The sequence below is a fragment of the Sinocyclocheilus anshuiensis genome, unplaced genomic scaffold, assembly GCF_001515605.1.
Source record: "Sinocyclocheilus anshuiensis isolate Anshui unplaced genomic scaffold, SAMN03320099.WGS_v1.1 scaffold2169, whole genome shotgun sequence".
In the NCBI taxonomy this organism is placed as follows: domain Eukaryota; kingdom Metazoa; phylum Chordata; class Actinopteri; order Cypriniformes; family Cyprinidae; genus Sinocyclocheilus; species Sinocyclocheilus anshuiensis.
Window position 1 is genome coordinate 28702 of NW_015552701.1, and position 11820 is coordinate 40521.

The 11820-nt window shown below is 37.8% G+C and overlaps 2 protein-coding genes across 2 annotated transcripts in view; both read right to left on the reverse strand.

Moving 5' to 3' along the window:
• LOC107667708 (F-box only protein 22-like) overlaps positions 1–3095 on the reverse strand; it is a 7467-nt gene extending 4372 nt beyond the window's left edge. The window contains exons 1-5 of the mRNA XM_016459432.1: positions 2891–3095; positions 1657–1789; positions 1445–1529; positions 1255–1359; positions 999–1151 (exon numbers count right to left, since the gene is read on the reverse strand). Coding sequence (XP_016314918.1) covers positions 999–1151; positions 1255–1359; positions 1445–1529; positions 1657–1789; positions 2891–3021 — 607 coding nt within the window. The 5' untranslated portion in view covers positions 3022–3095. The remainder of the gene's footprint in view (positions 1–998; positions 1152–1254; positions 1360–1444; positions 1530–1656; positions 1790–2890) is intronic.
• Positions 3096–4247: 1152 nt separating this feature from the next.
• LOC107667709 (tropomyosin alpha-1 chain) lies at positions 4248–10711 on the reverse strand. The gene is made up of 10 exons (XM_016459433.1): positions 10445–10711; positions 9525–9650; positions 7292–7425; positions 6220–6337; positions 6010–6080; positions 5832–5907; positions 5660–5722; positions 5488–5557; positions 4987–5065; positions 4248–4375 (listed from the first exon to the last, which is right to left on the reverse strand). The coding sequence occupies exons 1-10, from the start codon at positions 10556–10558 to the stop codon at positions 4372–4374; spliced, it is 855 nt and encodes a 284-aa protein (XP_016314919.1). The 5' UTR covers positions 10559–10711; the 3' UTR covers positions 4248–4371.
• Between the last annotated feature and the right edge of the window lie 1109 nt (positions 10712–11820).

The window sequence follows — 11820 nt, forward strand, 5'->3', positions numbered from 1 at the left end:
TAATAACTTCTTGTTTATTGAACTGTTGTATTAAATCAATATCACATTTGCAAACTCCCTTAATAATCTTTAAAAGCTGTCACTCTCCTTTATCGCGATCTGTGGGCGCATGAAAATGGTCTATAAGAGAGCACGCCAGTGAGTTCACTTTCACTTTAAATAAGCAAGACTCAAAAGCACGTGCAATTGATACATTCCATCAGCTGTCATCGCGTTATAAGCGCGGAACCTGCGGGAATGAGTAGAATTATTATAGACGCAATCCCGCACTGAAATTCAAGTCCTGCTCTGTGTTCTCTGTTAATTACCCGACTGTGAATGATGCGAGCGGCGTCACTATGTTGTCAGTGAGAAGCTGCAGCCGTGGCGGGGGTGATTTTTGGTGTGCCGGTGTCCTGACATTTTATCCTACCCGTCAGATTTTCCTACCAGGGCTTCAATCAATATTGCGTCCTTTTTCTCATGCTGAACAACAATATTTAATGTATCTGCATTACTGTAAGGGTAGGTTTAGGGTTGGGGTAGGTGTAGACTTTAATAAACCATAATTTGACAGGTAGCATTTTTCGTTGTCGAATTGTACTACCTACTGTTTTAATGGGAACAGTTTGGCAGAACAACAACAACAACGTGCTACATGTTTCTTTTCCCCTCATTTTTTCCAATTGACGGAAATCCGTCATAGCGACTGAAAACTTTACGCCCTGAATAAACTACATTTTAAAATATATTCATTTAGAAAAGTTATTTTAAATTACAATATTTAAAAATATTATTTTTACTGTATTTTTGATCATATAAACACAGCCTTGGTGAGCATAGAGACTTCAATGCTTCTTTTAAAAAAACTAAAACTAAACAAAAAAACTAAAAAAACCTTAACCCAAAACCATGCCATTCAAACCAACCCCAAACTTTCACTGTTTTAGTGAAAAGATGGACCTACTTAAAAAAAATAAAAAGAACTTGCACCAGTTGCTACAATTTAAACAACTCACCTGCTTCCTCCATTGCCGATTCACTGAGGCTCTTTTTGCAGAAGTGAAAAGGCCGGATGGTGACCCCATCCATGGCAGGGAAAAGCAGACTGAAGCCAGCTTCACCCTCTTCGTGCTCTTCTGGGGGGCTGCTGGGTGAACCACTGGGGGTCACTATAGCACACAGCATAAGAAATTACAGTTACACTGCTGCACTGACCTTACCATCAAACACAGTAATGGCAGAACACAGGGAAAGAGGGACAATTAGTCTTACCAACAATTCCTGATGCAACAATTCCTACTACATCACAAGTGCTAGGCAGTAAGCGTCTCAGCTTCTCGACAGGATCAGACGCCACTTCATTCTCACACTTCCTGGCTGTAACAAGGAAGGATGGAAATGAACGGGTGAATCTCCTCATCATGACTAACAGGTTTTTAATACAAATAATCACGTAACTTACCCTTTTTCTGTCTGTAACTAAAAGGCCAATTGAAGTTTTCTCCATTCACCATTAGGAGAGCTGTCTGGGGCAGTAGATAGACCTTCTGCAGGGAGTCAGAGGAAAGAAAAACATTTCAAAAATCTGTAAAAAATTATGCTTGTCATTTCTAGAGTTTATAATAACTTTAACTTTGCTTTTGTTACAAAAAAAAGCAGCAAAGACCATCAGACCTCCAAGTCTTCTGCCATAGTTTTAAGCAAAACATGCTCCTCGTATATGGATGAGCCAGAGGCAGAGAGCCAGGTCAGTCTCTGCTGTGTCCTCAAGACTCTGCGTGCACAATTCCTCCATAGCCTACACACACTACAGAAAAAGAAACACCAATAGCAACATACAAACAGTCATTGCTATAAACATTTTTTTGTCTGCAACTGGTTGTTCATATGGAAATGCTTAAATTAAGATATTTGTAGTGTTTTGTTGTAATAAATCAATGATTTGTTGTCTAAAAAAACATTTAAATATTTTGCTAAAACCAGTAAGAGAATTTTGGATGGCATGTTGCAATGTATATGCACATATACTATTACACTATGTATTTTAATAGCATTGTTTAATAAAAACATAAGATTACTTGCTTTTGATAATTTATTCATTATATTATTAATTCTCCATTGTTATTATACATGTATTTTTATGGCTATTGTTCAAAATTATCTGCCAACTACTAGATTAACAAAACAGGCAGAAATATTCTTACAAAAAATACTAAATAGAAACTCTAATACACACTGTAGTTTGTATAACGTCAATCATCAGTCTACTGTATATGAAGGATAGCTTCATAATGACAGTAATTGTTAAATTGTTAAAAGGTACAATACTACGCACTCAATGAATTGAAGCGCCGATCGATTCTAAAATTTAACAAGTAAAAACATCATTTAAGTTTTTCATTGTAGAAACCTTTTTTTCAACTGCAGTTTTGCTCTGGAGCACCTGCTGTTTGCATTTTACGTTATTAAGATAAACAGATCAGCTGACAGAGCTGTTAAGAGAAACCCCAAATAAATCGTCACCTAAAAGTTAAACCATCCAGACTAATTCATTTGCATTCTGTTTACGAATCTGATGAGTGACAACTGACATCCAGATGAATATCATCAATTATCGTTAATTAATACATCACCACACTTTAAAAAAGTGCGAAACTTTGAAAATATTTAAAGTACTGGCAGCAATAACTGGTGTATTCTAGTTGATCTAGTCTTGAGAAAGAAAAAGCGAAACCAGGAAGATCGTACCAACCTAATCACTCAACAACATAAACGTGTACATTTAAATGCTGTTCATTCATAACATGAGTTTATATAATACCGCTTGAACTGTGATGGTCTGAATGGGGTCTTCTGATTAGCTCAAAGCTAACAGGCTAAAACATCAACACTCAGCTAAAATCATTACCTTGCTATCCGGAGGAGATTTTTAGTCGGCACAAATGTCAAAATCCTCTCCACGACCTCGGCAACATTACTCAGGATATATCCAGCTTTACTTTCCCCCAATATGTTTGGAGAAGCTGCATCCCCTTCCATTTTCACACGGATTCTCTTCTCACATTTGACCCACCACACAGAGGCGGAACCGGAAGTTGCTTAAAAGTCTCACAACGAGCACTTGTACAGACCCCTAACTACAACATGTTTGCTGTGATTGTATTTTTAACTAAAAAAAATTATATGTCAGTGTCAAATAAATAAATAAAGACGCAACAAGTATGTTCATGCAAGTGAGAACATGTTTGCATTGCACTTGGCATTTTGAAATTAAATGATTTTTTCCCCCAGTTATATTAATAATTTAGCAAGTTGCAAAAAAGTAAACATTTATATTTGTGTACCTGAGGGTTGTACATTGCATGTATATCAGAAATGGCACATTTTTAAATGTGATAAACATGTACTGATAGTTTTATAATTGTATAATTCAGATAATTAATCTAGAAATATTTTTCTGATTTTAGAAGAACTACTGACACTAGTAAATACAGTCTACTCCTACAACACAAATCACCTTTGGTAATGATCCAAGGTGTGTTATATAATGCAGAAGGCACTTTCCTCTTTCTATGTAAACTTTTCCCTTTACGTAAAATGCATTGAAAAGGTTGAGGCTGTTTACCATTTAAAGGAAACGGGTTGCCATGTTTTTTCACATTTAACATTTAAGCTTTAGGTTTTGTCACTCTTGCAGATTCAACCCATACACAGTAAATCCTCACATTTTATAATATATCTTTAGACTTGACATTAAAAAAAAGCGTAAGACCCACAGTACCAACAATATAAGAATAATTAAATTATGGATTATCTGTCATCATAGATTATTGGTTACTCTGTGTGCAACACAAACAATAGACTGTGTTCATATTCATATTCAGTGTATGCCCTGGTTTTCTCTCATTCTGTTGTGAGGTTAGAATTCATTGAGTGCTAAACTGAGCTCGTGAAAGGACCCGGTTTTTCCGGAGCTGTTGATAGAGGGAGTCTGGTGAGAAGATAAGGGAAGGGAAGGGAAGGGAAGGGAAGGGAAGGGAAGAGAAGAGAAGAGAAGAGAAGAGAAGAGAAGAGAAGAGTGAAAATTAAAGGAGAGATGTTAGTTCCAAAAGCATTTACCCAAAATGGTTTGCTAAAGTAAATGCTAAGATCTTTCTTTTAATCCAATATTTACAATGCCACAGAAGCTGTGCTGTAAAATGTGATGGAATGAATAGGAGAATTACAGCTGTACATGAGCTGCCAAAGAGAGAAGCAACATAAGGTGATGAAAAGGAGCTTTTTTGGACTTTATTCAAGCTTCTCGAAAAGAAAAATAGAGAAACACGGAGGAAATGAAGGAGTTGCTGCTCAGATGGTGCCCAGAGCCAGAGATGAGATGCAAAAAATTTAACTGTACAAGGGGAGAAACAAAAACGAGTTGAAACAAATGAGAGATGGTGATGTTAAACAATAAAGGACATGTGAGAGATATAAAAAGACTGTCAGTGTAGGATAAATATACATATATTTGGTCAATCACGCAACAAGTATGTTCATGCATGTGAGAAAATGATTTCATCAGGCATTTTGAGATTAATTTATTTGTTTATTCACATATAAATAATTTAGCAAGTTGCAAGAAAATGTAAACATAATGTTTACATTTAAAAATTAGTTGAAATAAATGAGAAAAGAAAAAAAAAACGAGTTAAAACAAATGAGAGATGGTGATATCAAACAACAAAGGGCATGCCAGAGATAAAAAAAAGAGAGTCATCATGCGTTCCAGATGAAAGACAGTGTGTGTGTAATCTAATTTTTTATACATAACTTCATACCTAGTAAATCAATAGAAAGGTTTGTCAAGCAGGCTTTAAACTTAATACTGGGTTCAGTCTAAAATCTGTCATCAAACCTTAAAATTAGATTATACTAGCAGACAGAGAAACTGGAAATGCTATTAAACCAAACACATGTGCACACTCTCATACACGAACACGAGTAACATGTGGTGATAGTTACATGGAGGTCATGTCGTTGAGAGCGTGGTCCAGCTCCTCGCTGATGGCTTTGTACTTGAGTTTCTGAGCATACAATTCATCTAAAGTAGCCAATTAAAGGCCAGAATGGTAGAGGGGTGTTGAGTGGGGAGGAATGGAAAAGAATGGAGAAACAAATAAATAAGGGAAAGGAAGCAGTGCAAAGGTGGATCGAACAATGACAAGTGGCCAGAGAGAGACAGATAAAAGCAAAGACTAGGCAAACAGAAATGAAATGAAGTGAAATTACCTTCCTTAATCATAAGAAAAAATTAAATCTCTCAAATACCTAAATAGTATATTCTAGCAGTGGTGATATGTACTGCTGCTAATTTAAAGGCATATCCTTTAAATCACTATGTGAACTGTTAATTGTAACAGATGAACGCAAAACAAACCTAAACCTGATATTGCAAGGATGTAAATATGTAACTAAGGATTTAACCTATGTCTAATAGCAACAGTGAGGTACAAGTTGACATACCCTCCAGATCATCAATGGTCTTCTCAAGCTTGGTGACTGATCTCTCAGCGAACTCAGCACGAGTCTCAGCCTGGAACACAGAGAGATGTCAGGCCCTCTTATATGTAAGCACATACTCACACTCACTCACACACACACACACACACGCAAGATGGTGGCTGAATGAACTCACCTCCTTCAGCTTGTCAGTCAAGACCTTGATCTCATCCTCATATTTGTCCTCTTTAGCGGAGTACTGTAGACAGGAAAGAGAGATGAGAGGATTAACATGCAAACACACAAAACAAATATACACAGATGAACATTCACTAATTCACACATACACATAACATTTACATGCTTACCTTCTCAGCCTGGGCTTCCAGGGACTTCATGTTGTTGGTCACAGTTTTCAACTCCTCCTCCAGCTCAGAGCACTTGCTATAGGTGGGAGTGACAGAAAATTGGAGACAAAAAATGACACACCGAGACTTAAGATACGCAAATATGTTTTTAAAAAGTGTTAAATTTGTTTGTTTTTACCTCTCATTGAGCTCAGCACGCTCCTCAGTACGCTCCAGCTCACCCTCAACAATCACCAGCTTACGGGCCACCTGTGTAGCATCACAAAGAAGTGCACATGTGTTATGTTGTCCAAGATGAAGACATTGTTTATTGGAAATTATTTATTCATAATTTTATTACATTTATTTATAATAAATGATAAGAGTAAGAAAGAGAGAAAAAACTGACCTCCTCATACTTGCGGTCGGCCTCCTCAGCAATGTGCTTGGCCTCCTTCAACTGGATCTCCTGCAGCTCCATCTTCTCCTCATCCTTCAGGGCCCTGTTCTCAATGACCTTCATGCCTCTGAGAGAGACGGAGAGAGGGAAAGGGTTTAGGTGTTATTATAACTCTCTAAAAATCATGAGGCCTATTGCATATGTTTAAAATAAACTATCAATTTGAATTAGATTAAGCATCAAAGTAGTGTCTATATCCTCCCGTTAAAATGCAATTTTGGTTTATCCTACGTCAGAGGTTAATTAAAATCATACATTGCCATCTGACCGATGTGACAAAATCTAATGAATTGATATTCAATTCACTGCAATAAAAACTATCATATTTTACACATTTTTGTAACCCCAAAAATTAAAATGATTTAATTTTTATATTTATATAATGCTAAAAATTCCATATCATGGTTTTAACTTTTATTTAAAAATGTCTCAATTAAAAATGGAAAATAAAATTGGGAAAATAAAAACATATTTGTGACCCTGGACCACAAAACCAGTCATAAGTAGCACGGGTATATTTGTAGCAATAGCTAACAATACAAGGTATGGGTCAAAATGATCGATTTTTCTTTTATGCCAAAAATCATTAGGATATTAAATAAAGATCATGTTCCATGAAGATATTTTGTACATTTCCTACCTTAAATATATCAAAACTTAATTTTTGATTAGTAATATGCATTGCTAAGGACTTCATTTGGACAGCTTTAATTAAAGGCGATTTTCTCAATATTTAGATTTTTTGCACCCTCAGATTCCAGATTTTCAAATAGTTATATATCTCAGCCAAATATTGTCCTACAATAATAATATTGTCCATACATCAATGGAAAGCTTATTTATTTTGAAGTCTCAATTTAAAAAAAATTGACCCTTATGACTGGGTTTGTGGTCAAGGGTCACATTTGACGTCCTTGACCTCTTGCCATTTTTTTGCAAAAGAGGAAAGTTCTTTCTAAGAGTCTCAGGGCTTGTTTTGTGCCCTAGTCATAATAAGTGGCCAATAAGTTTTCATACACACCTCTCACTCTCATCAGCAGCCTTCTCAGCCTCCTCCAGCTTCTGCAGAGCAGTGGCCAGACGCTCCTGAGCGCGATCCAACTCCTCCTCAACCAGCTGGATGCGTCTGTTCAGGGAAGCGACGTCGCCCTCAGCCTGCGCACAGACAACGAGTAATGAGCTCACCGCGCACTAATCTAGTCTAGTCTACATTAATAACAGATTTAAACAGCGCTTTCGTGAGAAAAAAAAAGTCTAGAACTTATTACACTGTCGTTTTACATACTATGGTTTTAAAAGTGATACACCATATCTTGACAAATACCTCACAACATTCAAATGCTAGCGTCTACTAATTTTCTGGGAAACTTTAAACCATTAAAGTAACGCGTTGTTTAAAGATGGGAGGACCTGTCAAAAAGCATCACCGCCCTCTCCATACATTAAGCGCCAGTACACAATCAATTATTGCGAACTTTCTAACGACGAAAACGTTGTTTAAACATCATTTTAGAATGATTTTCTTGCCATTTTCCGCCTTTTGATGTAATCTGATGCGAAAGCGCGCTGCAGTTGGCCTGCTAATGCACTTAAATCATTATCGTAAGCTCACAGATTGCCTGGCTGCGCGCTCGGACTCGAGCTCCTCCTGTAGTCTCTGTATTCTGCTCTCAGCATCGTCTGCTTGTTCTTGCAGAGACCTGATTTTCTTTTTCACAGCGTCGAGATACGCCGTACCAGCAGCCATCACGAATCCTGTGGTTTGTTTGGATGGGGTATCACGGGGTTTTAACGGCGCTCCAGTAAAGAAAATAGCCCACCCTGATTCCCAGCCAGTGACTGGTAACGCTTTACCAAACAACGGAAGTCAATGGATAGGGCTAGGCTGTATTATCATTTTTAAACCACATGACCTGCTTATTGCCTAAATTAATTACCTAAAGAAATGTCAATGAGTTTCCTGTGTTATCACTAGGATGAATACTGCCTTAAATATTGAACAGTATTTAAAAAAAATAATTCAATTGAATGAATTAGATGATCAAAACTGCACTGTTGTTAAATGCATTTTCATCTCTCCGCCTATTCGTTTCACTTTGTTGCTTTTACAGATTTTGCACTCGTTTGGGCACTGAATTCTGTGCAACCTGTTAACTGTGCCATTGTCTAGGCGTACAGCGCCATCTTGCGAAATGTTGCTGCAATACAGGTCGAGCACAATCCACTGGAAATCCATCGAGTTGGATAATTGTTTCAGAGTGAACCGAGTATTTTGGGCTTTATATCGAATGACACCCTCTCTCAATAGAAGCTTGAATTTTCCAGAAACTGCAAAAAAGAGGGGTCCTACAAGTATTTTAACATAGCTAAAAGCTTACAGCTTCAAATTCGTTTTGAAATATTAGAAAGTTGGTTACAAAGGTGCGCTAAATAACTGTTTATTCAGGAAAATCTATAGTGATTTGTTTAGAAGTCTTTGATAGTTGAAGGTTAGCTAACTTCGCTAGGGGCGCCAAAAAGCTATAGGGGTGCCAAGGCGATTCTATTGGAATTGCGGCCACAAAATTACTGACAGGAATTCCTTCAGAAGTTTCCTCCCTGAAAGTCAGGGAATAATTCTCAGTCTATGGGCTAATTATTAAAATAAAATCGTGTCAAAAATCTACATAATAGGCTGTTCATATTTTATCACATTGTATCAGGCTATAGCCTATAACAAATAGGTGGTTTGTTATTTATTTATAGTCCTAGCTATTCACTAATATATGTTTTATTAGATAATATAATTGTTTGTATCGTTTATCAAACTAGCTTGATGGGTGATCGCTGGTCTTAGGTATCCAGCAAGGGTGAAATTCTACACGGACCCCTTATTAAGACACTTTTGGTGGGCAAACGAACCCCCAGATGCTTTCCTTATAAAGCGCACTGCTAAATTTAACTCGCCGTTTGCATACACTCTCCTGCAACTGTACATATGGCAGACTGTTTTCCCATCTGTGTCTTGGTATAGGCTATTCGTTTACCAGGTGGTGCAAATACATTTAAGAATGGCCGGTGTCATTTTAAAATACTTTTTTTGCAGTTCCCGATAAAGTTTAGTCGGTAAAAACAATGTCAGCAGTAGGCCTACTACATGATGGTAAAAATGAAATCAGGTGTATATATAAGTTGAACAGACTGTCTGTCTAGCAGGGATGGGCGCAGGTTGCGTGACATCAGACGGGAGACCCTAAGTTTCCCTGAATGCTTACATCGGTAGCTTTCTTCTCAGCCAGCTCCAGTTTCTCCTGAGCATCCTTCAGGGCTTCAGAGTATTTGTCCAACTCATCCTCAGTTGCCTTCAGCTTCTTCTGCAGGGCGACCAGGTCATCCTCGAGCTACAGGAGGAACAGTATGTTAGAACCTAATACACATGGAGAGAGACAATAACAGCTGCCAGCTGCGTTTATAACCAGTGTTGGGGGGAACGCATTACAAGTAATGCGAGTTACGTAATCAGATTACTTTTTTCAAGTAACTAGTTAAGTAACGCATCTTGTTGAGAGAAATCGGGAGTAAGATGTTTCTTTAGTGTTAGAAAAAATGTGAACATGCATTAATTCATCTCACTCACTTACTCACAAAAAAAAAAAAACATATTTAGTTTTCCTCAAAATTAATAAAAACAGTTAAAAGCAACTCAGAATATGACTCAAAGCTGCAACAATTAAATGTGTTAAATAATACAAATATCCTTTATGTATTTAATCCCATTTTATTAACCAATTTGCTGCTAAAAGTAACGTAACGCATTACTTTCAATAAAAAGTAACTACGTACCATAATTAGTTACTTTTTTAATGAAGTAACGCAATATTGTAATGCATCACTTTTAAAAGTAACTTTCCCCAACACTGTTTATAACTATGCATTATATGTGCAATTAACATAAGTAAACCATGCAGGCCTATAAAACAGATAGTCTACTGTAGCAGTGAGACATCTGATATGAAAAAAATATATAAAGTAGAATTAAAAATAAAATATAAGATAGAATAGCAACAGAAAAGCTTATTAAAATGGGATTATGCCATAGGCTACAGCATAATTAGTTGTAAACCAAAAGCAAAGTCTGATTTATAAAGGTGCAAAAGAGCCACCCAGATGCAAGAGTGCCCGATTCATTTCCAACCTGCTTGCTTCTGTCCTCTGCTCCCTTCTTATCGGTCTCAGCCTGCTCTGCTCTGTCCAAGGCATTCTCCTTGTCGAGCTTGAGCATCTGCATCTTCTTCTTAATGGCATCCATGGCTGCGTTTGTGTATGGGTGGTCGCACCAAACACTGGACTGAGAGAGGCGATGAGCGTCTGTGCTGAACTGAACGCTGAGCTGGAGTGCGAGCTGGTCTCGCTGTAGCCTGTCAAATATGTGCCTTCACAGGAGCCTGAGAAGTTCCGCAAGACACCCAATACTTTTTTGGGAACGGCCCTTAGCGGGTCCTCCTGCGTCGCGTCTTTTTTTAAGGATCTGGACGGCGATTCGCTGCCCTCAGACATTTGACCATTGAAATGCCTATATATGGGATCTGAGGGCCAAGACGTCTTACAAGGGGGCCGTGTCCTATTTCTAACACCCTGAACCTGGAGAGAAAATGAGGGAAGAGGGGCAAAACTGTCCGAAACGCAATTTGCACGTTGTCCAACTGATGCAAAACGCTGACAAGGCGAACCCCAACATATAATGTTTGGGCTGACTAAATAAAAAGATGATTTTTTTTCCATCCATAAAATCTTTACAAAGAAAACTAAAAGTCTTTACAGAGAGAAAAAAAAAATCAATTGATTTTATACAGCACACGAGGGGCTCATGAAAGTGATTATCTTATGGGAAGGCGTTACTATCTCTGGGTCAGTCTCGTAACAGAGAGGCATGTCAACGAGTCCCTCAGGCATTGTTCATAATCTGAAGAGCTTTAGATACGGTGGCTGTTGAACAGCAATCTTTCAGCACGCTTGCATTCATCGCCAAGCACCGTGCTGGCTTTAATCGGCCGCGGTAAAACCCCCCAAATCTCTTGGAATCACAACGACGTGTCGTGTGGCACAGCTACAGCTGCCAGCCATGCCGTGAAGATACAAGCCCCATGTAACGCCTCTATTTGAGCTTTGCTACATCATTTAATACATTTTCACTTAGGAGTTAGGTTACTTAGGTTCAGATTTCTTATACTTGCAAGTTAGATCAGATACTGGTTTGCTTTATATTTGTTCTACAGTTTATAACAGGGTTTTTTGGATAAGAAGATCATAAGATACAGTCTTTCTACAAAGCTGAGGTGTTTGCCCTCAATATTAATTTCTTATACTCTCACATTCACACACCATGAACTTTCCTCCAGGAGGTTATTTTTACCCTTCCCCTCCTGAAGGAAGCACCTGCCACAGTCTCTTCTTAGCTGTTGTAAGACAAGCTTTTCTACACACACAACTAACCTTAATCTTGAATCACACAACGGCGTTTTTTATCATTGTCTATTACAAATGTAATGAACAATATGTGCATTCTTATTA

What these genes read in the sequence shown, in the direction of transcription:
- LOC107667709 (XM_016459433.1), bottom strand. Translation starts at nt 10,558, where the DNA reads ATGGATGCCATTAAGAAGAAGATGCAGATGCTCAAGCTCGACAAGGAG. An exon ending in TGACTGACAAGCTGAAGGAG is followed by an intron (nt 5,558 to 5,659) that starts GTGAGTTCATTC and finishes TCTGTGTTCCAG; the next exon opens with GCTGAGACTCGTGCTGAGTT. An exon ending in GACCATTGATGATCTGGAGG is followed by an intron (nt 5,066 to 5,487) that starts GTATGTCAACTT and finishes TGGCTACTTTAG; the next exon opens with ATGAATTGTATGCTCAGAAA.